This window comes from Ailuropoda melanoleuca, chromosome 14, assembly GCF_002007445.2.
Source record: "Ailuropoda melanoleuca isolate Jingjing chromosome 14, ASM200744v2, whole genome shotgun sequence".
Taxonomy (NCBI): Eukaryota; Metazoa; Chordata; class Mammalia; order Carnivora; family Ursidae; genus Ailuropoda; species Ailuropoda melanoleuca.
The window spans coordinates 44037468-44062487 of NC_048231.1; the positions used below are offsets into that span (position 1 = coordinate 44037468).

Sequence of the window (25020 nt, forward strand, 5' to 3'; positions counted from 1 at the left end):
TTTTTTTTTTTTTTTTTTTTTTTTTTTTTTTTTTTTTTTTTTTTTTTTTTTTTTTTTTTTTTTTTTTTTTTTTTTTTTCGGGGCGGGAGGGGGGCCCGCCCAAGGAATCCCCCTGTCCCCGAGCCTTTCCCCTCCCTCTCCAGACACCCAACAGAGAAGTCACCCCTGCGCGCTCAATGCGCGGCCAGGCCCGGGGCGGGAAAGGGGGTGGGGGACAAGAACGCGACGCCCCAAAGCTCCCCTGGCCGGCTGCGCCTCGGAACCGGCCCGGGGAGGGCGGCCCGAAGACCGCCGAGATTGAGGCCGCAAGCCGGCCTCCGCTCCCGCACGCGAAGCCCTTGTAGAGCGGGGCTGTGATGTTGGCTCCTCAGGCTCACTAAGGTGCAAAGCCGCAGAGGGCCCCCGAACAGGGTGCTAGAGGCCTATGGGTCCACTCGGTCTGCACCTGAGATCTGGGCAAAGGGTGTCTCAGCGGAAGGTAGAATGGCCCAGCAGTGGGCTCTGATAGAATGTGGAGGGAAAGGCAGGTGGGGGCAAAGGCACAGAGGAGGCGGCGGTACTCCAGGACTGAGAGACCCTGCAATCCTCCTCCAGTGGTGAAAGGGGAGTTTGGGAGAGAAATTCTACTTGAGAAGGCTGTTGGATCACCAGAGGTAAAAGTCCAGAAGGCGCGTCAGGGGTGGCAGCCTGGGGGCTCCTGCATCAGGAAGAGTGGGGTGACAGCATAGAGCAGGGGCAGTGGGGGAGGGGAGCAATGGAGAGAGGAACAGGGAGAAAGGGGACAGTGAGGAAGAGAACTGGGGCCTGCCAAGCAGAGGAGTTGCCGGTGCTCTGGGACACAGACCCAATCCCAGAGACCATGGATTGGGAAAAGGTGGGCAGGCCGGGGTATGGAACAAAAAGGGGGGCAATCCAGGTCCCAGCAAAAAGATGAACTTGTCTTTTGCAGACTTGGGACTTGGTGGAAAGGCCTGTGTGGGGAGAGGGCACCTGCCTTCTCTTGGAGAACAGGCTGCATACAGGCTCCCTGAGGAGGAGGGAGAGATGGTGTCCTTCCTCAGTCAGGTGGAGGTGGGCAGAGTGGAAGGGGGGCTGAAGGAGGGGCTTGGGATAACGGCCACTGAAAGGCCTAAGGCTGTGGACATCACCAGGCTGGCTGGGCCAGAGGCCTGTCCAGGGCAGGCTGGTGGAGGGTAGGAGCAGAATAGGGAACTTGGGAGGTTAGGGCCCCTCCCTCAGCTATGCTGGTGCAGAAGGGAGGTCAGAGGCAGGCAACAGCTGGGTGGACTGGAAGGGGAAGTTGCACGCCTGAGATCACAAATGCAAACACTTCTTGGGGACAAGTAAACAGGCCAGCCACTTGTGGGCAGCTCCGCCTGGACATGGCCCTGACCTCAGTGGTGGCCTCTCAGTGCCGGGGGCCCTCCCAAGAGGCCCCCATAGACTGCCAGCAAGAGGAGCCAACAGAGGTCCATGTGGCTTCAGGGTCTGCCCAGCAGCTCATGGCAGCCGAGCTCCTGGCTTTAGAAGCACGCGCCCCAGGGCTTCGGGCACTCACCCCAGCCGGACTGAGTTCCTGGACAGGCACCTCAAACTTCCTCACCTTCTTTCCCTTTCCTCAGAGTGGCTTGCTACCCACAAATTCCCTCCTCTGTGAAGGGCACCGGCTGGATGATGCCCCCACTCCATGCCAACACCTGGACCTCACAAGTATCTCAAATCTCTGCCTACCCCATCACTGTCTCACCCAGAGCAGTCTTTCCAATCACACCTGGCTACCCCCCACTGCTCACAGGACTGTGCCCAGCCTTATCTCACTCAAGACTCACAGCAGTCCTCCACATGTGTCCCATCATAGCCACCTCCCCATTGATGGCAAATGCAGGTGTCGAATGCAGGGCTCATGTCTGTCCCAGCCACCATCACACCCTGATCAGGAGACTGAGCAGTGCGGGTCAGTGACCATCAGTATGGCTGGTCTGGTGCCAGGTGAATGACACGATGAGGAAGCTGTGGCTTCACAGGCCCCCACAGACGACTAACCACCACACAGACACACCATGGGGGTCTGGAACCTGGGCTGACTGGTTCCAAGCAGGATGGCTTCCCAGGGGGACTTGAGAGGGTAAGGATTTTGCAGGAGGAAGGGGATGAGCACCGAGCTGAGAGAAGAAATGATGCAGGGCCTCTCTGAGAGCCCGCCAGGCTGGAGAGCCCGGGCTGCCTAGGTTCCGAGATAGGTGCTGGGCGGGAAAGCCACGAAGTCCTCCAGGCTGCACAGTGGCGGGACTCCTTTCAGGGCTCGTGTCTACCACACCCCATGCTCCACAGGGCCTCACAGACCCTCCTCTCCTCTCCCCCACCGCAGAGCAGAGCTCTTACAAAGCTCTGGCCGCACGCTGATGGCTCTGGGTGGGGGCGATGACACCACTGGAGGGGGGGTGGGCATCTCTGGTGCTTCTTCCCAGGAACTCTGGGGTCTGCAAGAACTGCTGCCCTGGCCTGCAAGGTAGTGGCAGAGACAGGGAATGCTGGCTCCCTACTGTGAGCCCCTGAGCAGGGGAGACGACACTGAAGAATGTGGCCACCCTGTCGTACTGGAAGTGACCCATTAGGGTCAATACTGGGATTGCCACCCGAGCTAGAAATGCATGATGTCGCCCTGGGGTTGGGGAATGGGGGTTTATTTTTGCAGGTGTACAAGCCCCAGGAGACAGATAGGAAGATCATACACATGGCCCTGAGGGGCACGAAGCAACTCCCACTGGCCTCATACCACCCCCCAAAGTCTTTAGGGCATCTGGACCCTACCCCCTTCCTCCCATCAAGCGGCACATACTGCCCCTCTGCTCTCCCCCATCCACGACAGAGTGTCAGCTGTCACAGGCTCTGGGCAAGGCACTGGGGTACAGAAAGTAGACCCAGGAGTCCTCATGCTCTGCCCAGGAGACTTAGGAAGTCACAGATCATCTGCAGGTTGCTCCCCGCCGTTGAGGGTCTGCAAGAGCAGAAGCTGCGGCGGGAGGAGGAGGAGAGGATGTTCAGGTGGAAGCTCGGCTGTGCAGAAGCCAGGTAGGTGCTGGAAGCCCAGCCATTCCCGGGTGGCTCCGAGAGGTTGCCATCCACTGTACCAGCATGACCCTTGAGACGATGTGCTAAGAACTCAGCTAGCGAACCTATAGGAAATGCAGCTCCCCTTCCCACCCCGGCCACATTCAGATCCAGCAAGCAGGCAGGAGCCTATGGTGACTGGGTCTCCCTCCCCAGGCATGGGGCTGGGCATTACTCGGGGCCACGAGATTGCTCCCTGAGCTGGACTGAGGTTCAGAGAAGAGCACCTCATCAGAGAAGGTGCTCGGGCAGGCCGGGTGACTGCCTCTCAGCAGACCAGGGTGGGTTTCCAGGTATCCCAGTAACAGCCTTGCTAGTTGGGGGTGTACTGTGCTTTTCCCTCGGGTGGGGGCTCCTGGCCTGCCACTGCCACTCAGCAGCTCTGAGCCCGGAAGCCCACAGGCACCCATAGATGACGGCCTTGCACAGGCTGTGAATGGATAGCGGTGAGGCCACGGCCGCAGGAAAACAACTCACACCTTTTGTAAGATGATTTATTTCACTTATCAACAACATGGGGTCAGAAAAGCCCGGCTGTAGGGGATCCTTTTATTACTAGAACCAGTCTTGGGCAACTCTATGTATCTCTGTTCCTTTTCCAAGCTTTGGGAGCTTGCAATAGCTCGAGCCTCTGGATGCTAGGCAGGCCACAGGCTCACTCGACCCCCTCCCTGCCCATGGAAAGGGGTGCAATGTGCCTCGGCCCCCTCACCCACGGGGCCAGTCCCTGGGTCCCTTTGGAGAAGGGTGCCCTCTCAGCCCAGCAGGGAGTAGAACCAGGCACTGGGGAGTCCAAGACAGCTGGTGACACCATGCCCAGTCCAAGCTGAGGAGGAGTGGGCCCAGTAAACTCCTCCAGAGAACCAGAGCCCTCCGCAAGCATTCCCCACTGCAGGGTGATCACAGCCACGGGTCTGCTGAGCTCCCCAAATCACCGCTGTAGACTGGCGGGCAGACTGGTGGGAAGGTTGGTGGCAGAAGCCGGCAAGCAGGCAGTGCCAGCAGGGGGGCCGCCTGGGGGCCCACTGCCCTCAGAGCTCCTGCCACCTTCCCCTGTGACACCAGGTGCCAGAGCCCTAGTCCTCACTTGAGTTGTCAAATTCCTCCCAGTCAGACACGCTCATCACCTCGGAGGCAAAGTCCGGGTCAGCCTGGCTGCGGTCAGGGGTCCCACGAGGTGGCTCCAGGAGCAGGGTGCGGGGCAGGGTGAGTACGCAGGCTGCCAGGCCTGAGATGGAGTTGTCTAGCTGCGGCCCCTCCTCCCAACAGTCCTTCTCCACATCGTAGATGTGCACGTAGCCCGTGCGGCTGCCTCGGTTGTGCGAGCGGCCACCCAGCACGTAGATCCTGGTGTCCAGCACAGCAATGCCAGGCTCACCGTGCCCGGCTGGGAGCGGGCAAACGGATGACCACTGCCCAGACGTGCAGCTGTAGCAAGCCACCTGCAAAGCCAAGGTCAGAGTAAAGCTGGGCACCTGCCAGGACAGGGCTGCCAGGCTGCCCTGGGCCAGCCGGGCAGGGCAGCACTCTCGGCCAGATCCTGGATTCAGACCAAGGCTGAGGGATACAGCCAGGCCCCCCTGGAGGAAGAGTCTGGGGCCAGCGTCAAGATGTCCTGTCCATGGGCCAGGCTGACGCTCTGTCCTGCCTCCAGGGCCCTCAGCCAGCCTGCGGACCCAGGTGTGTGGCACCTCCCCATGGGCACGCTGTTCTTCTCTAAGGTCTGGGGTTCTCTCCCCTCCACAAGACTGAAACTGACCAAAAACATGGGCCCCAGCTAACTCCCTCACAGCACCAACTCCAGGGGGAAGTACAGATAAAATGTGGAAATAGCCTGCTGACCATCAACGGTCTCAGGTCTCCAAAATTCCCCCAAACGGTAAACAAACACGTGGGAAAATGTTTCACTTACTCGTAATCAAGAAATGGAAAACAGGAGTTAAATGTGTCCCTGACAACTAGCTGCTGCTGGGGTAAGAAAAATCACAAGGCCCAGTGCTGATAGACGCGCAATGAAGCTGTTCGTCTCTGCGCTGGTCTGACACTCTGGGAAAGCTGTCTGACAATACGTATTAAGAGCCACAAAAATCTTATCTTTTTGACTTAATAACCACCTTTGGTTCTCCCTCTGTGGTAGGCAGAAAAATGACCTCTAAAGAAGTCCGTGTCCTAAATCTCTAAAACTTGTGTTACTTTATGTGGCAAAAGGAACTCTGCAGACATGCTTCAGGGTATGGACCTCGAGGTGGGGAGGTTATCCTGGACTCGCCGGGCAGCCCGTCTAATTGCACGAGTCCTTGAAAGCAGAGGGGAAAGTCTACCAGGAGAGAAGAGAAGTCAGAAGGACAACCTGCCGTTGCTGGCTGAGGACAAAGCGGCCCCAGGCCAGGGAATGCACAGGCCTCGAGAAGCCAAGAAGGGCCTTTAGCCGACAGCCAGCAAAGAAACAGGGACCTTAGTTCTACACACGCAGGGAAGTGAACTGATAACCTGAGTGAGCAAGGAGCCAGATTCTCCCCTAATGCCCCAAAAAGGACATCTGGATTTTAGCCAGTGAGACCACATCAGACTTAGGACGTACAAACTGGAAGAATACACTTACATTGTGTCAAGTTAGTAAGTTGGTGATGATTTGTCATGGCAGCCATAGGAAACTGATCCAGGAGGGCCCAGGGGTTCTCTCCACTTGGGGCCTGTTAAGACACACCGCCGTGCCCCGCCCCTGGACCTTCCAAGTCAGTGGGTCTGGGCTGGGGCCTGAGAACCTGCATTTCTAACAAGTTCCCAGTGATGCGGATGCTGCTGGTCTGGGACCACATTTTGAGAAACAGAGCTCTCACCTAAGAAAACAATCCAAAATACCTGAAACGCACTACAAAGTAAATATTACTTATGTTACTTGGAATAGTCAAAACTTGGACCAAGCCAAATGACGTACCCACGTGACAGAATATTGCACGGCCGCTGAGGTGGGCTATGGTAATCGAGTATTAAACTGGAAAACAGTTTTAAAACAACAAACTTCAGCCAGAAGCAGAACGGAATGCTCTTTACCTACAATTAGGTGGAAACCATGCACAGGCAGGACTAAAAGCAGTGGCACCGAGCAGAATTATGGGTGCTTTTCCTCAGCCTTATCCATTATTCAAAGGATCTGCAATGCGGTTATACTAACTTTATAATTAATGTTTTTAATAATAAAAACAAATGAAAGTACCCTGCCTGATGCTATAATGGTGGGTACATGTCATTGGTCCAAATCCAGGGAATGCAGACCACCCAAGAGTGAACGCTGATGTAAACTATGGGCTTGAGGTAGAACGTGTCATGGTGGGTTCATGGATTGTAACAAATGTCCCACTCTGGTGGGGGATGTTGATGGTGGGGGAGACCACGTGTGCAGGGATGGGGGTATGTGGCAAATCTCTGCACCTTCTGTTCAGTTTTGCTGGGAACCTAAAACTGCTATAAAAAATACAGCCTATTTAATAAAAAGGCATACATGTTGCAATTAATTTTTCGCCTGAAACAACTAGAAGGGATGAGAAGAACACCCGTATGGGCAGCCCAGCTCTGCTCACCTGGTGCACATCTCTCCTGTAGCCAGCGTCATTGTTGCTGCCCCCGATCACGTACAACTTGTCCAGGAGCGTGGCCATGCCGTGCCAGGCCCGCCGCACGGGCCCATCAGCCAGGCTGTGCCAGGTGTTGCTGTCGGGGTCATAGCAGTGCGTCTCCTTCAGGTAGTCCTCTCCTCTGCGACCACAGGTAACGTACATCTTCCCCTCCAGCGTGGCGCCCGCATGGGCATACACCTGCCACCAAGAGAACCGGGGGTGTGTGGGGAGGGGGTAAGAGTGCCGTGAGGGAAGGCGACCGGGGGCCCTCACTGAGGCCGCTCATACCCCACAGCTGCACACCATCCCTCGTGGTGTCCCCAGCTTCCACCTCACATTCTGCGAAGAACGCTCCCTGATTCGGTCCTAGTCATCCACCCTGACCTTACCCCCAACAGGGGATGAGTTTACGGACCCAGAAGTGACCTGAGCTTCTACAAGGGGGAGAACAGAATCTATGCCTTTCCCTCACCTTATTTTTTTTTTAAGATTTTATTTATTTATTTAACAGAAAACAGCCAGCAAGAGAGGGAACACAAGCAGGGGTAGTGGGAGAGGAAGAAGCAGGCTCATAGCGGAGGAGGCTGACGTGGGGATCCATCCCAGAACGCCAGGATCACGCCCTGAGCCGAAGGCAGACACTTAACGACTGAGCCACCTAGGCGCCCCCCTTCCCCTTGCCTTAAAGGAGACATCTGCATGGGGGCTCAAAGCAATCAAAGCACAGCCTGTAGAGCACGTCACAGGAGGAGACAGCACTTCTGCGACTACCTAACCCACCTTCAGTGGCCTCCACTTCTCCCCCACTCCCAATGACCAGCCAATCCTCCAGGCCTGTTGACTCCACTTTCCCAATCTGTTCACAAATAATATCTAACGATATGGTGAGGAGGAAAGTGAGATGCAAAATCAAACACAGAGAACAACGCCATTTTAGTGATGGTTATGTGTGGAGGATGAAAATACACCACCCTGCTTTTGATTTTCGTCCTCAGACTTAGGCACGACCCGGCAGGGGACCCCCTCCCTGCCCAGCCAGCTAGACCCCTCACACTGGTCCCTACCGCATCCAGGACCTCCTCTCTCATACCCACTTGCTCAACCCACCCTAAGCAAGGCCTTCACGCTGGGCCCACAGGCCCCAAGGCAGAGCACAGTGTGTTTTGGGGGTAAAGGAGCCCCATGGGGTGTGGAGGCTCCACGGCTTGTGTTACAGAGCCAGCCACTAACCCTCAGGCTGTGTGGTGACAAGGCAAAGGGCTGGAGAGGTGGACAGGGGACAGAGCAGTGGGCAGGACATAAACCAAGGGCTTGGGTCTTCTCTCACCAACGGTGGCGAACTAGGGAGGTTTTGGTGTTTGGGTTTTTGTTTTTTTTTAAGATTTATTTGATCGATTGATTTGACACACATGCAGAGAGAGAGACAGAGAGAGAGAGACAGAGAGAGAGAGGGAGAGGAGTGTACAAGCAGAGGGACAGGCAGGCAGAGGGAGAGGCAAGCTCCTCACTGAGCAAGGGGCCTGATGCAGGACTCGATCCTAGAACCCCGGGATCATGACCTGAGCCAAAAGCAGATGCTTAACCGACTGAGCCACCCAGGTGTCCCTTGGGTTTGTTTGTTTAATTAAGCTTTTCATTTTGAAGTAAGCGTAGATTCACACATAGTTGTAAGAAAATACTACAGATGCCCACATACCCTTTACCCAGGCTCCCCAATGACAGGAGCCAGTAGAACTCTAGCACAATGACACAACCAGGATGTTGACGCTGACGCAGTCAAGACACAGGACACTTCCATCTCCACTAGGATCCCTTCTGCTGCCTGTTTGTAATCACACCCACGACCCTCCCCCTGCCCCGAACCCCCTCTTTAATCCCTGTCAACCACCAATCTGTTTCCCTATTTCTATAATTCTGTCATTTCAAGAGTATTATATGAATGGAATCACACAGCACGTAACCTCTTGAAACAGGCTTTCTATGCTACCTCGGGTTTAGACTGTTGCTTGTACGTGTCCACAGCTGGTTCATTTTTATTGCTCCGTGGAATTCCATGCTGCCCATCTGCTACACTTTGCTTAGCCATTCACCTGTTGAAGGACACCAGCTTTGTTTCCAGCTTCTGGCTGTTACCAATAAACCGCTATAAATGTTTGCGTACAGTTTCCATTTTTCTGGGATAAATGCCCAGGATGGCAACTGCTGGGTTGCATGGTAGTTGCAAGTTAACTATTTAAAGACATTGTGAAATTCCTTCCCAGTGTAGCTGTGCCATTTTACATTCCCAACAGCCACGTACAGGCCACCAGGCCACCTAGCTTCTCTGCAGCCCCGCCAGCATTGGCTGTTGCCACTAGTTTTTAGTTTAGCCATCCCGATAGGGGGTTTTCTCACTGTGGGTCTGAAATGCGCTTCCCTAATGGCCAGTGATGTTGAACATCTTCTCATGTGCTTGTTTGCCATCTGATATCCCCCCTCCGTAGTTCTGATGAAGTCCCATTTATCGATTTTTCTTTTTATGGCTCATGATTTGGGGGTCATGTCTAAGTACTTGTGGCCCAGTCCTAGATCCCAAAGATTTTCTTCTACTTTTTTCCCCTAAGTACTATATACATTTACATTTTACAGCTAAGCTCATAAACCACTTTGAATTAATTTTTGTATAAAGTACGAGACTTGGGTCGATGTTCATTTTCTTTGCTTGTGGATTCCAACTGTTCTCGTATAATTTGTTGGAAAGTCATCTTTTTTCCATTCAATTGCTTTTGCACCTTTGTCAAAAATCAGAGGGACATATCTGTGTGGGTTCTCCATTCTGTTGCACTGATCTATGTGCATATCCCTGTGCCAACACCACAGTTGTGACTACTGTAGCTATGTAGTAAGTCTTGAAATTGGGTAGATAGATTCTTCCCATTGTATTCCTTTATATTCTTTATTTTTTGAAGATTTCACTTAGGGTCGCCTGGGTGGCTCAGTCGTTACGCATCTGCCTCTCCTACTCCCCCTGCTTGTGTTCCTTCTCTCACTGTGTCTCTGTCAAATATTTATTTGAGAGAGAGAGACAGAGAGTGAGTGAGAGAGAGAGCACAAGCCAGGGGGGAGAGGCAGAGGGAGCAGCAGACTCCCCACTGAGCAGGGAGCCCGATGCAGGACTCGATCCCAGGACCCCAGGATCATGACCTGAGCTGAAGGCAGACACTTAACGGAATGAGCCACCCAAGCACCCCCTTCCCACTTTATTCCTTTACAAAACTGAGGTATTCTAGATCCTTTGCCTTTCCACATAAATCTCAGAGTAGTCTCATCTGTATCTATAAAAACTGCTGCTGGAATTTTGATAGGAAATGAGTTAAACACCATATATCAATTTGGGAAGAACTGACATCTTTATTACTTGAGTCTTCCAATCCATGTACATGGTATGTCTCCCCCCTTATTTACATTTTCTTTTATTTCTTTCATCAGCATTTTATAACTTTTAGCATATAAATTCTATAAGTGTTGTTAAATTTACACCTAAGCATTTCATTTTTTTGAGCAATTATAAATAGTACTTTCCATTTCAGTGTCCACATATTCATTGCTAATATACAAAAGTGCAATTCATTTTTGCAGGTTTATCTTATATCCTACAATCTCACTGAACTCACTTATTAGTGCTACGATTTTTTTTTATAGATTCCTTTAAGATTTTTATTTATTTATTTATTTGAGAGAAAGAGAAAATATGTAAGCAGGGGAGGGGGAGAGGGAGAGAGAGAACCTCAGGCAGACTTTGTGCTGAGTGTGGAGCCCGGTGTGGGAATCGATCTCATGACTCTGAGATCACGACCTGACCCGAAATCAAGAGTTGGACACTTAACTAACTGAGCCACCCAGTTGCCCCTGTAGATTCCGTTACACTTTGGACAATTTATTCATCTTTAGGGTCAGTTTTACTTCTTCCTTTTCAATCTGGATGTATTATTTTCTTTTCTTGCCATGTTTCACTGGCTAGACCCTTCAGGACTATGACAGATAAGAGTGGTGAGAGCAGACATCCTTGCCCTGCTCCCCATCTTAGGAAAAACATTCAACTCAGTCTTTCACCATCAAACACAATATTAGCAGTAGGATTTTAGTAGATGCTCTTCATCAAGTTAAGGAAACTCATCTCTATTCTTATTTTTTGTAGTTTGATCAAGAACGGAGGCAAAATATTGTCAGATCCTTTTCCTCCTTTGACTGATATGATTGTATGATTTCTTTTTTTTAAAGATTTTATTTATTTATTGGACAGAGACAGCCAGCGAGAGAGGGAACACAAGCAGGGGGAGTGGGAGAGGAAGAAGCAGGCTCCCAGTGGAGGAGCCTGATGTGGGGCTCGATCCCAGAACGCCGGGATCACGCCCTGAGCCGAAGGCAGACACTTAACAACTGCGCCACCCAGGCGCCCCTGATTGTATGATTTTTAACATGGTGGATTATACACTGATTAAATTTCAAATATGGAACTAGCCTCCCATCTCTGTAATCGACTCCATTTGTCATGCATTTCTTTTCTTGAGGGGGATAATTCTATTTGCTAAGATTTAAGGAAGGATATTCATATGTAGATTAATGAGAGATTTGTCTTTTTTGGGGACTGTCTTTGTGTGGTTTTGTTATCAAGTTAATATTAGCCTCATAAGATGAACTGTGAAGTATTCCCTCCTCTTCCATTTTCTGGGGGAAAAAAATGCAGAATTGTTAACTTTCAAATGTTTAGCAGAATTCTTCAATAAAATTATCTAGGCCTGGATATTTCTTTTTGGGAAGTTCAATTTCCTTAACAGGTAGAGGGTTATTCAAATTATCTATTTAGCTTTGAGTCAGTTGTGTTACATCGTATTTTTTGAGGAATTCATCTGTAGCCAAGTTTACACGTGCAGGGTTGTTCGCAGTATTCCCTTCTCATACTTTCGATGTCTGCAGGGTTTGTAGTAATGTCCCATTTTATTCTTGATATTTTAAATTGTGACTTCTCTTTCTAGAGGTTTGTCAATTTTATTTATCTTGTTAAGAGCCAGTTTTTTTTTTTTCTTTGTAAGATTTTATTTATTTGACAGAGAGACACAGCGAGAGAGGGAACACAAGCAGGGGGAGTGGGAGAGGGAGAAGCACGCTTCCCACTGAGCAGGGAGCACAATGCAGGGCTTGATCCCAGGACCCCGGGATTATGACCTGAGCCAAAGGCAGACGCTTAACGACTGAGCCACCCAGGCGCCCCAAGAGCCAGTTGTTTCATTGATTTTCTCTATTGTTTTTATGCTTTTAACTTCACTGATTTCTGCTCTTTAATATTTCTTCTGCTTGGTTTGGCTTTATTTTGCTCTTCTCCCCCCCCCCAAGTTCTTAAGATAGCAGCTTATATTATTGATTTTTCTTCTTTAATGTATGCTTTTAGTGTCACAAATTTCTCTCTCAGCACAGCTATAGCTTGATGCCACCAATTTTGACATGCTAACTTTCCATTTTCATTCACTTCATGGTATTTTATTATTCCCCTTGACCTGTGGATTATTTAGACGTGTGTTGTTTAGTTTCCAACTGTTTGGAGATTTTCCTGTTAACTTTTTTTTCCCTTGTTTACTTTCTGTTGGTGATCTCTAGTTTGAGTCCATCTGAGACAGAGAATACAGTGAGGATTTCAATTTTTATACATTTATCAAAGTTTGCCTCCCATGGGTGCTATCAGCCTCTTTACTTACAAGTCTGGGATATATGAGACAAAAAGAAAACCCAGGAAACACATTACTGTACGGTGTTCTTCCTCAGTTCCTGAGATCCCTAGCTGAACTGCCTTCTCTCAACCATTATGATCTTAAGGGTTTTGTTTTGTTTTTTTTATATGTATAGAGTGTCCAGTAAAACTCTAGCGTCCAGAGTTTTGAGTTGTACTTAGCAAGAGGAATTAATTAGGAAGAATACATCTATTCTATCTTCCCAGAGGTGTTAGTTCTCTGGGGAGGTTTTTAAGTGCGAGAGTTCCCTGCAGAGATCCCCTTTTTCTCCTCTGGAACACAGGAAGTAGGCCAGGGAGTTCATGGTCTGTGGGGGGCATGTCAGCAACCAGTTGTTAATAATGCCACACTGGTGGGACTCGGCATTATATGGGTCCCTAAGAAACAGATAAGAGAATGTGACAAACTGATGAGGCTGTGTGACAGCCTTTTCCCTCAGTCATTTACTATGTCTGACTGTGGGTTCTAAATTAGCAATGTGGGCTGCCTATCTGCCTTCTCCAGGACCTGTGGGCCCCCTCTGCACACAGGAGAAAACCCCCTTGCTCTCTGGCAGGTTCCCCATCTACCTCCCTGGCTGCCCCTCCACAACCCTCTCATAGTCCCTCCTCCTCTGAGCTGATCACAGCTGTTCCCACTGCCAGCACACCATCATGTCCTGACAAATCCTCCACCTTTCTATCTCCTGGCTGACCACTCCCGAGCTTGACTTTTAATGTCAAACTGACATTTCCCATTGGAATAGTTATCATGTTCTATATGGAACCCTTCCTTTTCTTTTTCATTCCCAAACCCACTTGTCCTCCTGGTCAGCGGCTTAGCCATCCACCCAGGTGCTCAAATCTAGAGCCTGAGCGTCTTCCATGATCTATCTTTCATTCTCTAACATCTGATCCATCAACAAGTCTGGTCCATTTACCTCCAAACTACACCTCGAACCTGCCCATCTTTCTTCTTCCCCACAGCCTCTACCCTAGGACAAGCCACCATCGCCCCCACCTGGTCCACCCGATGGCTCAGGAGCTGCTCCTCTCCATCTTGTCTCTTTACAATCCCTCCTCATGCCATCCCTCTTTCTCAGAATTGGGAAGTCCCCCTCCTAGCCTGGGAGCTCCTTCTTCCCTCTCCCTTGGTCTACTCAACATCTCTTCAGATGGGCCTTCCCCAGTCTTTTCAGATTAGTCCTGCCAGAGCCCCCACAATGTGCAATGCTGAGCTCAACCCTCTCCATTTCCTTCATCACACTTAGCACAATCGGCAATTACTTCACTGATTTGTTTAGTGGTTAAGAGTGGTCTCTCCTATTAGGCTGTGAACACTGTGATCTGGAGGGGAACTTTTCTCATCTTTTATCACTACTGGATCCCCAGGCTTGGTCTATGGTAGGTGCTTAATAAATAGTAGCTGTATAAATGAATGGTATGAAGGAAGGAAGGAAGAGCAGTGACAGAATGAACCTGGTTGAAGGCCGAGGCTGCCCCTCTGTGGCCATATCAGAGAACTGCAGCTTCCAGACAAACACTCCCTGGAGCCCAACACCCCCCCATTCCTACTCACTCCTTTCCAGAACAGAATTCAGAGGTCTACCAGGTCTCAAGGATCCCCTGATCTTTCCCATGCAAAAATCTCTTTCTTTCTCCAGAATAAGCGTAGGGAGTACCCCCAGCAGAGGCGCTTCCCTCTCCAGGGAAGCAGAGGAGCACAGAGCAGACCAGCTTTCCCTGCCTGGGAGGGAACCCCTGGCCTCAGAGGCCTTATGGGCCATGGAGAAGAGCTGGACCCATCAGGGAGACCTCAGCTCCCTGAGGTCAAAGACTACAGCCTTGGGGGGGATTGGGAGAGGGGTGAGAGATAAAGACAGGAGATGTGGAAAGAGGTTCAGAAAGGCAGGAGCTCTTGTGGCAGAGCCCGGACAACAGCCCCCACATGGGTCCCCATGGCACCCTCTACCTCTAGAGTGCCCAGGGATACCCCTGGGTACACCTGATCTTTAAAACCAAGCAAACAAATATGAACTACAACTTCTAAAGTGGTTTTTTGGCTTTTCAAAGGCCTCACCTTCCAGGAGGCCCATGGAAAAGTCTGAGGCTCCTGAGCCCTCCTCTATCATAGTGTCCCTCCTGTTTGACAACATCTTTGGACACATTTCACATTTCACCCTCAGCTGTGCTGAGGGACAGACTAGGGGAAGGCTTCTGTCTACATTTGAACTGCAAGGTTAAAGCAGCTTCCTGGGCGGGGGCACCTGGGTGGCTCAGTCGGGTGAACCTCCAACTCTTGGTTGCAGCTCAGGTTCTGATCTCGCAGTGATAGGATCGAGCCCCGTGTCGGGCTCCATGATCTGGGAGTCTGCCTCAGATTCTCTCTCTCAAATAAATAAAATCTTTAAGAAAATAAAAAATAAAGCAGCTTCCTGGGACCAAGGTGGTGAGACCAAGATGGGGATGAAATTCTGGGGAACGGGATCTGGTGTACACTTGGTGAGGATCTCCCCAGGGGGCCGGCCGAACCTCAGGGGTCCCCTGCCCCAATCACAGCGCAGAGTCTTTGGAGGTACCCACTAGGCCTGGTTTCCTGGCTTGACCATCCACTCTCTGCATACCCTGGAAGGAAAGTGGGCAGGAAAAGGCCCCACTTGGAGGGGTTTCCTTACCTCCCTCTTGAGCGGAGCCACGTAAGCCCAGGAGTTGGTGGTGGGATCGTAACGCTCCACAGCATTCAGGTCATTATGGTAGTCTCGGCCCGCCACCGCATAGATGTACCTGCCCACAACACACACACACAGGTCGGCGTGCTCCTGCTGCAGTGACTGGATCTGGAACCAGCGGTTGTGCCTCGGGTCATACCTTTTGAGAGAACATGAGGGCAGTTGCATCACTGATAGGTCAGAAAGCCTGCCGCTGTACGCTGAAGCACATGCCCACCAGCTGCCCTGACACGCCAGCACATGCCTACCCACAACCATACCAGCAGGCTGCGACATGCCGGGACATGGGTGTGTCCCTAGCACAGAGCCTGGAAGGCATGGCCAGGAGCCCCTCAGGTTTCCGCCCAAAATGCCAGTACCTTCTAGGGGCAATCTCATGGGGCGGTTTCTAGCCCACTCATCTGTCCGCCCCAGGTTGTCCCATGGCTGTTCCTACAGCCACCTCCATCTCACCTATCCAAACCCATGGTCCCCATGGCCCTGTCCCCATTCAGGAATGCCCACTTATGGCCCCGCCCCTGGACAGACACAACGCCTCCCAGCCTCCAGTCAATGCCAACACTCCCTCTGGGGTGGTCTGCCAGGCTCCTGTCACAGCCCACCCCTCCATCAATTCATGTGCCTCTCCTAAGCTGTCCTGTTGCCAGGGGTGAGAATTATCTCCCATGCTGGACTGGCTGCAGCAGGCCCACGAGGCCAGAGGAGCACTGCTGTACTGAAGGGCTTCCCAGGACAGCAGCTAGAGGCGGCCAGGGGAGCTGACCACCGCTGAGCTTCTCCAGAGCTCCTGCTGAGCCCCAGCGCTGCACAGCTCGCTCTCCCGACACGAGGGCCACATTCACGCCCCTTTCCTGGGAGACACAGCTGTCCCCAACCCTGCCTTCTTTCTCCATCAACCTTTTTAAAAAGTCATATCCCCAAGCAGCAGCTTCATTTGGAGCTCCTTTGGGCAACTACCCCTCCCACGCCCGAGGCTGCTCTGCCCTTCATGTGCTACTGAAGGCCTTCACGTGCTCAACCCATGCGATTTCAGCCGTCCCGGGAGACCAACTATCACCCCTCACTTCTTCCTCCCGCATGTCGGACCCACAGAGCAAGGGCTCCTAGCCATCTCCAGCTGGCTGCTCACTGGTCCTGAATGGAACCCCGTGCTCCCTCTCATACCAAAATCCTCACTTAGCCTACCACCTGAGGCCTTTCACAAGCCAGTCCACACTGACCTTGCCAGCACTCAGCACTGCCCCACTCCATGCCCCAGGCCTGGCACTCTGCAGGACATGGTGAATGGCATGGCACTCTGCTATTTGGATCAATACAGAGGATTACAGAGCCTTGAGTGACCAGGACCCTATGAGCCCGAGCCCCAAAGTCCACTCTCCCCCCAATCTGCGTCAGGCCCTTTCCACTGGACATTCACTCAGGTACCAGCACCTAAGTGCCTGCTTCTGAAGCCTCCTTGCTCAACAGCTCGTGCATAATTATAGCCACTTTCAGATAAGTAGTTTTTATTTCTCCACAGAAAGACCAACTCCAAGGGGATAAGCTGAACTTCAACTGGCTCATTAGAGAATGAACAGAGTTTTCTTTGGTCGATGCCATATACGGGTCGGTGAAGAGACGGGTTTCATCCTTCACCCCAAAGCACAGGTTAGATGTGCTCTGCAGCTGCTCCTTCCTGCCCGCACCTTTTGGCCAGCTCTTGGAATGACAGGAAACCTCAGGGGCTGGGGCTAACAGGAGAGAAAGAACACGCGCACGAGTCACACGGACCCAGGTTTGAGAGCTGGCCTGTCCCTGTCCAGTTGGATGCATGCAGGTATTGGTTCTCCTCTCCGGCATTAGTTTCCACACCTGGCCGAGGGGAGGATGCCACCTGCCTACAAAAGCTATCACGAGGGCTCAGAAAGGACAATGCACACGAAAAGGGTCCTTGCTAAACCAGAAGGGAGTTTGTAAAGGACTGGTTCAGGTCTGTATTCCTAGACTTCACTGTAGCTCAGGGCAGATCACTCACCGTCTACTCAATGAACTAAACAAAGATTACCAGCAGTGAAACCATTCAGTCACTCTGCAAATATTCGCTGGCCACCCAACGTGGATTAGGCATGGTGCTCAGTGCAGGGAATCCCAAGGGAAACTCCAGACAAGTACCCTTCTTGCCACTGTGGAGGTACAGACGGGGTGATCTATCCAGAAGTCATGATCTACTGGGCAGCAGGGGCTGGGAGGGCAGAGCTCTCTCATGGAGACCAGGAAGGGCCTGGCATTTAAGACCTCAATGGCCAGGGACTCAGCCAGTTGAAGGTCTTGGTGGGGACAGGCAGCCCAGGCTAGTCCAGGGGCTCAGCACTCATGGAGGCCCTGCCAACTGACTGGGATGGGCACTTCCCACTACCTTTCCCGTGCACGACACTCATTCACGTACATGTCCCCCCCCACCCCCATTTCCAGTCAAGTGCAAGTCAGCATCTTCCACCAGAGTGAGACAAGACCCACCAGATGCTTCCGCTTGCTTCCTTCTAGTCTCCTGACCTCATGGCTTCCTCGGATGCATTCATATGGATTTATGGTTTCAGATTTAACATACATGAGCACACACACACACACACACGCACTATACATACACCATACATCCATAATTTAGATGCAACCACAGTTGCGCCCACTTCTTACTCCCCAGATTTCCCTCTTTATTGGATTGATTTTCTACTTTGTTGGAATAAATCCTCAAGTAATGTTTTTTCTAATAAAAACTAGCAATATAAGGATATCAACAGTCACTTTAAGGCAGATTTTGGATCGCCTTACTGCAAACTCAGAAGCGCAAGCTAGAGTTAATACAAAAAGCTCGGAGGTCTTTGTTAAATTGAGCAGACCATTTTTCTTCTGTGTTTCCACAACTTAAGCATTTCCATGACTAGTGATGAAGTCCATTACAATCTAAGAAATTTTTAAAATATCTTTTGAAATATGAACAGCCACGGAAATGCCTAAGGGCGAAAACAAGTTGCTACTCTAAGTAGAGTCCAATAGGCTATGGGCGAGGCGGGCAGTCAGTACAGGTCCCCCCGTCTGAAAGCAGGATGTTCCTTGGAAACCTTTCAAAAGCTGAAATGGCATAAAACAAAGCAAACAGCATTAATTTACGTGGAAAAAAATTTGAGCGTTCCCAGACCCAAAAAATAACCATTCTCAGGGCTTTTCTGATACCTTAGGTCACTCCTTGCTAACGGATGCACAAAATAAACGGAGATAACCACGGATGCTCACAGACAGAGTTCAAAGCTCTGGCAGCTGGATGCTGAAATGCTGAGTGTATTTCCTAGGGAAGGCGCTTGGAGGTGCCACTCTCGCTCAGGGTGCGTTTTGTCTCACTGTAAAAGCTCGCTGTAAAACCAATGCTGAAACACTATCTTCGCTTTTCATATTCTTTTTGTAAAAGCGAAAATCCTCTTTGGAATTCTACTGGTTAGCGAAAACAGGCACTAATGTAGGTCTTTCACAAAAGCAAAGTGGAGTAACGTAGACTTTGAAAAGCGGCGGGGGGAGAGTACAAATACAATTTGCTCCAAGACATCTAACTTCTCATATGCAGTTCCTGTTGTACCAATGCTCTGATACAACCTGGTAAGTCTCCAACACTCCACATGCAAACCCTAACTGCAAATTTTGTCTTCCTGTACTCTGAGAGTCTGTAGACCCTAAGGCTTGTAAATTAAGGAAGGGGAGAAGGGAGACGACCAAACTCTTTAGACCATTCAAATTAAGATCCATCTGGCAGTTTTAAGTCTATGAGGGGATTAATGGAACTCTCACCCTGTAGAGATGACAGACCCCAGGGTCCTCCCCACCACCCAGGCAGACACTGCACCCCAAACCCTTTGCACTGCCTCCCCTGCCAGGCAGGTCTCACCCACCCCACCGGCCACAGTGATCCAACCTTGTCACTGGAGTTTGAAGCTGTGGTTATCAAACACTGGTGCTGATACTAGCATTGTCCAGAGTTTGGCATGGCACTCACAGCACATGTTCACCAGCGAGAGATTTAGATCGGTCTTGAGTGAAACTGACAGCAAGGCAGTAAAAGGGCAGACAAAGGGCAGGCAGTGGCCCCCCCTGTGGGAAAGCTCCACGGCCTCCCTGTGGGCACACAACCACCCCACTGTATGCTAAGGGCTGGTGACTACAACACCGTAGAGAGGTCTCTTTTGCAGGTCTGTGGGTTGCTCTCAGCAGAGAGGTTTGGCCTTGGCCCTCTAATGGGGAAATAGGCCCCTAAATAAGAAGCTTTGAAGGCTTTTCAAGGGAAGGCTGAACCTGGTGCTGCCACACCCACTGTGGAACGTATTTGGTTAGGGAGAAAATGAACATACTGTTTTCTCCTTTCTGAACTCAGCCTGTCCTGTATTTAACTGCAGTTGAGGTGCCAAGCTTTGGGTCTCTTCAGTTTAACAGGGGTGGCTGCTCCCTGGGGCCCAGAAAGCAGAAGCGGCTGGGCCATGGTCACCTCATGCTCACTTCCGAGAGGCATGGGCAGGCCAGACCCCACCCCTGCCCTTTAAGATGGAAACGTGAACATGAACTTTGTCAGTACCTAACGCACAGCCAAGGAAGCAGCTGGCAATCTCCCTGCAATACCAGCTTCCTTTCAGCTTGCAGAAGATGGAGACTTCCCACATACATCAAATCCCACGAAATCAAACCAAAGTACAGTGGAGGGGCCCTGGACACCTAATGGTGGCTGAGGCTGTGGGGACCTACCCTGATTCCTTTGTTCTGCCCCCAAAAATGGATTTGTGGGATCACAGCTCAATACGCTGACAGAGCTGGAAGCATCCTACAGACAGGACAGTCCACAAAACCCCTTCTTTTGGGTTCCCGTACTCAACTCCAATGTGCATGTTGGGGCGGGGGGCATGACATTTTCTCCACACCAATAAGCAATTCTGTGGACACCAACTAAGTGCCCACAATTCAACTCAATCCCAACACTATCGACCTGGAGATGGCATCAGATCCCACAGGGTGAGGGCTCACTCTACAAGACGGTACCACCCCGCCCCACCTGTCCCCACTTCAGACACTAGTCATAAGCCCAGGCTGTTACCTATGTTTCTGACCTACAGGCTACCAACGGGAGGTTCCAATGACCCCCTCCAGCTCAGAATGCCAATCACAAGCACCAGGCTGTGCCTCCAACCAACTGGCTATAAATCAGAGGTTCCCAAGACCTCCTTCCTTGGGTTTCCTTAATCTGCTAGAGCAGTTCACAGAACTCAGAGAAACATTACACTTACTAGATTACCCATTTATTATAAAAAGATATAAATCAGGAACAGCCAAACAGAAGAGATGCACAGAGCAAGGTCTGAGGAATGGGCAGGGAGTTCCATGCCCCCTCCAGGTAGATGCGCCACTCTCCTGGCACCTCCAACCACCGGGTGGTCACCTACCCCAACCCTCTCCTTTTGGGTTTTTAAAGGCTTCACTACAGAGGCACTGTTGATTAAATCACTGGCCATTGGCAACTGATTCAACCACAGTCCCTTCTCCTCTCCCCAAGGTCAGAGGGCACGACTAAAATTCCAACCCTCTAACGGCAGGACTGGTTCTTTTGGTGACCAGCAACCCTCACACTCAGGGGATTCTTAGAGTCACAGAGTTCAAAGCTCTGGCCGCTTGATGCTGAAATGCTGAGTGTAGTTCCTAGGGAAGGCGCTTGGAGGTGCCACTCTCGCATTAACTCTCTCATTAACGTAACAAAAGACAAATTAGCGCTCTCCTCTCAGGAAATTCCAAGGGTTTTGGAAGCTATGAACCAGGAATTGTGTATAAAGACCTAAGGTATAGAAAAAACATATATAGTACCTCATAATAACCCTCCCGCTCTTGGAAAACTGCCTGCTCCGAACACCTCAGGGGGACCCCATGCCCGCCAACACTACTGATGCTAGGGCAGCCAGGGGTAATGAAATCTGGTATGAGGCTCAGCCACGCCTGTTGGCTTTTTGGGTACCCTGGGCTGAGGACTGTATACTACCAAAGAGGGAGGGAGGACAGGACGCCCTCTTCCACCAAGGGCTTGTGGTTAAGAGAGCAGAGCACAGCTGATGGGCAAAGGGAGCCTGGGATGAGACATGTCAAAGCTGAAGAGGGCAAGATAGAAGGAGCAGCTGCCCTGCCCAGTGCTCCTGGCAACTCAGTCCCCTCTTTCCGAGGCTGATCCCTGCGCCCAGCCAGTCCAAGTGCACAGTCATTCACAGCCTAGCTCCTCACCCACAAGACAGCGGGATGTGACGCACGGTGAGTGGGTCTGAGAAGAGGACAAGAGTGAAAACAAGCATGCCCGGTCCCCTCTTCCTTGCCTCATCGTGGCCCGTACTCTCCAAATTAACCTGGACTTTACTTCATAAGACAGGTGTACCCCGACAAGCCACAAGACGAACTTAAAAGGCTAGTGCCTCAGCCCTCGCAGAACCCACCCCACAAGCAGCCTCTTGAGCCCATAACTCCCGCACCACAGCGTCACCCACAGACCACGTCTCAGCCCAGCACCCTTGCCTACCTCCAGCACCGGGACTCGGCGCGGAAGCCCTGGACATTGTTGTCCCCTCCGATCAGGTACACAAAGTTGTTGAGCACCGCGATGCCCTGGTTGGACATGCGGGGGGCCAGGGAGGCGGTGAAGTGCTTCCACTCTCCCAGTAGGGGGTTCAGGTACTTGGCCTGGTCACTGAGGACAGTGGACGGTGTGGAGTGAATGCCCCCAAAGCCCACGACGCACTGGAAGTCCGACCGCAGCTCTGTGTGAGGGCCCTGCAAGCTGGGCTGCAGGCTCTCGTTGCGGTGGTACATGAGGGCGTTGGCCACCGTGTCCCTCAGCGGGCTGGGGTCCAGCTTATCGTGCAGCCGCTGGAGGACCTCAGCTTCCATCAGGGGAAAACGCACTGTCTCGAGGAGCTTGGGGGGCTCGTGCAGTGAGATCTGGTCGGCCTGCACCTGCTCCAGGGTGTAATGGTAGAGCAGGGCGCCCTCGTAAACCTCGGTCTCACAGGAGACCTCCAGACGGTTGCTGCTGAGGAGGGAATAGACCTTCTCCAGGGGAAGCTGGCGGTACTTGTCAGTCCGAGAGAAGGCCACGAAGTTTTTGAGGATGTAGGTGTCCAGCTGCTCGGTCAGACGGCTCAAGTCAAACAGCTCCGCCAGCCGGTAGACATCAAGGATGTTCTCTTCATCCACCCAGGACATGAGGAAATCACAGCAGAAATGGATGATTTCTGGAATCTGTGAAGAGAACAAGCCCCGTTCAAGACCAGGCTGGGAACAGTGTCTGGGTGAGGGAGACAGAGGATAACAGCCATTGGCTACAGCTGGCCCCTCACCACACCCCCCAACCTTTCCTGAAGTGGAGGCGTGGCGCAGCTGCTCTCCCCCAACTCTAGAGGCGACGGGGACTCACTGCAGACTGATAGGGTTTAAATCCAGGCTTGGAAGAGGTCTGTGGCACGTTCTTAACTGCTCTGAGCCTCGGTTTCCTCCTCTATAAGCAGAAAGGAATAAATTGAAAACGAGACCGTACCCAGGAACTACCTGGCACAGAGCGGACCCTTTCAGATCAAAAGCAGTGAATCTCCAGAGAATCAGGAAGCAGCACAGTGGCCACCACATTAGCTACCCATGCTCTGGAAGGCACCTGGGAGCCCAGGCTTTCTACGAGACATCCAGCTCTCTTCTCCTGTCACAACCCCCGCAGCTGCAGCCTGCAGCCCCAGGGAACCCACTCCCCACCCCAGGAGCAGGGCCCTGAACCACCCACGAGCTAAGAACTGCCAGTAGGGCATTTCAGATGCTCACCCAGCACCCTTCCTGGGAACCCCACACAGTTCTTGAAAGGCTGGAGGCCATCCTGCCTGGGCAGAGGCCTGCATGACTCTGGCTAGCACAGGGGTCCCAGATGGCTGACACCTGCCCTTTTCCCATCATGCAGAAGAACTGGTGGGTTGAAAAGAGGGCAAGACAGAATAGTGCTGAGGTGGGAGCTGAGAAGTGAGCCACAGGCTTAGAGGCCATCCCATGATTAGACAATCCGAGCCTGGCAGGGTGAAGGAGACAGAGAGGAGGGCTCTAGGGAAAGTGGCCCAGACATTGCTAAGTTGTTTAGAAAAACAGGATTTTGAAATTGCTCTAAAAATGGGAATACCTCACTCATCATCAACAAATTAACCAGTACACATACAGTAATTCTGCTGGTATGTGAAGCTTATAAATAAACGTTTAAAATCTTTTTATCTTTATTTTTTTCTCATTCCAAAGATACTCCGTGCTTGCCAGGTCATTAGCTAAGCACTCAATGGAAACCTGCAAAGTGCCAGGCATGTGTCTGCCCCAGATGGAACACCCCCATAGGGCTCTGTTAGGTCCTGAAAGTCTTCACTCAACTACCCATTTTCTCCCTCGGCAGGCACTTCTGCTTTGCCTCGTCTTCCTAAAATACTACTTCTGATCTGTCGTGGGCCAGGACACTGAGGACCAGGTTCTGGGGAGGAAGTGAGAGCAAACAGCCCTCAGTGGGCATGAGAAGCAGCTCCTGAAGAACCCAGGGACCGTGTCACCCTCTCCTTCCCATCCTCATTGTCACGGCAGGGGGCCCTCTGCTAGGGACACTCGCAGAGGAATCACCCCAGGTCTGCCCAGTGCAGGAGCCCCAGGAGAGGCTCGGAGAAAGGAACCCTTGCTGGGGGTTACCCTGTGTGACAGTCTTGTTGGGATTCAGACCCAGGTCTCTGGGGACACCACCAATGGTCTGACCCTGAGCTAGTGCAAGGCACAGCATGTGGGGAGCATGTGGTACTGGCTACATGAACAAACATGACCTTCGTGGGCCTATGGACTTGGAACTGTTATACCAAGTAACACTTGCTTTAAAAACAACACTGCATAGAAGCCCACTATGTTAAAAATAAAATCCCCTGGGCTGCTCAAGGTAAAGCAGGGGCTCCCCATCCCATGCTGCCCCCACAATGGCCTCAGAAAGTGCTGAAGTGCTCAGGAACACTGGCTCAACTCCAACTACTCACTGCATACGGTGAGCCACGGTCAAACCAACCCAACAAGCACAGGCCAAGTACCTCCCCTGCCCATCTGAGAGGGACGGCGCAGGAACTGCTGGGGCCCCGAACACCCCTGAACAGGTTGGTTTTCCTGACTTGAGGTTTTTTTTGATGGCCCCAAACGTGTTCTGACCTGAAAAAAGGTCAGGATAATGAATTCAGCATAGTATTTCATTTTCATTTTCAACAAATGTAAGATGAGACGTCTCTTCAGCCAGATGAGACCATCTGACAACAGCTCCTGAAAGCAAAGGCACGTGTAGGCCCAGCCCTTGAGTGACTGCACCGACGCACCGAGGTAACACAGCCTTCCAAAACGTAAGTCACGCTGTCAACGCCTCAGAAAACTTTCTGAGTTCTGTAGGAAAACAAGTATTCAAAATTCAATGACAAAAAGGAAAGTAGGTTCAAAGAGACTGAAGAGGCCAAGTGGATGAGCGAAAAGGCCTGCGCAGCTGTGGGGACAGCTCAGCTTCATCAGACACCAGGGCACGTGGGATGCCACACACCTGCCTCGGGGTTGGCCCCCATGTTTACATGAGGGATCTTCTCCGGGGTGGGGAGACCCAGGCAGAAGGAAAGGAACCAGCAGAAGAGCAGAGGGCAGAGAAGCCTGGGCCTGGAGGCGTCTGGAGCAGCTGTGGTTTGGCGCCCAGGGCTGGCTGAGCCGTGCAACACCCTAGAGCCTCTGCCCTACCTGCAGTCTCCTT

At 51.7% G+C, this 25020-nt stretch overlaps 1 protein-coding gene across 6 annotated transcripts in view; it reads right to left on the minus strand.

Annotated features, from left to right (window-relative positions):
• Positions 1-3589: 3589 nt before the first annotated feature.
• KLHL22 (kelch like family member 22) overlaps positions 3590-25020 on the minus strand; it is a 33472-nt gene continuing 12041 nt past the window's right edge. For 2 of the 6 annotated variants that reach the window (XM_019801102.2, XM_034642491.1), the window contains exons 4-8: positions 22660-22740; positions 21766-22484; positions 15147-15339; positions 6693-6926; positions 3590-4553 (exon numbers count right to left, since the gene is read on the minus strand). In XM_019801102.2, the coding sequence (XP_019656661.1) occupies positions 4188-4553; positions 6693-6926; positions 15147-15339; positions 21766-22484; positions 22660-22740 (1593 nt within the window). In that variant the 3' untranslated portion in view covers positions 3590-4187. Of the gene's footprint in view, positions 5952-6692; positions 6927-15146; positions 15340-21765; positions 22485-22659; positions 22741-24443; positions 24696-25020 lie in introns of those variants that run through there. The other 4 variants (XM_034642492.1, XR_004620199.1, XM_034642490.1 and 1 more) reach the window with 4 other exon arrangements.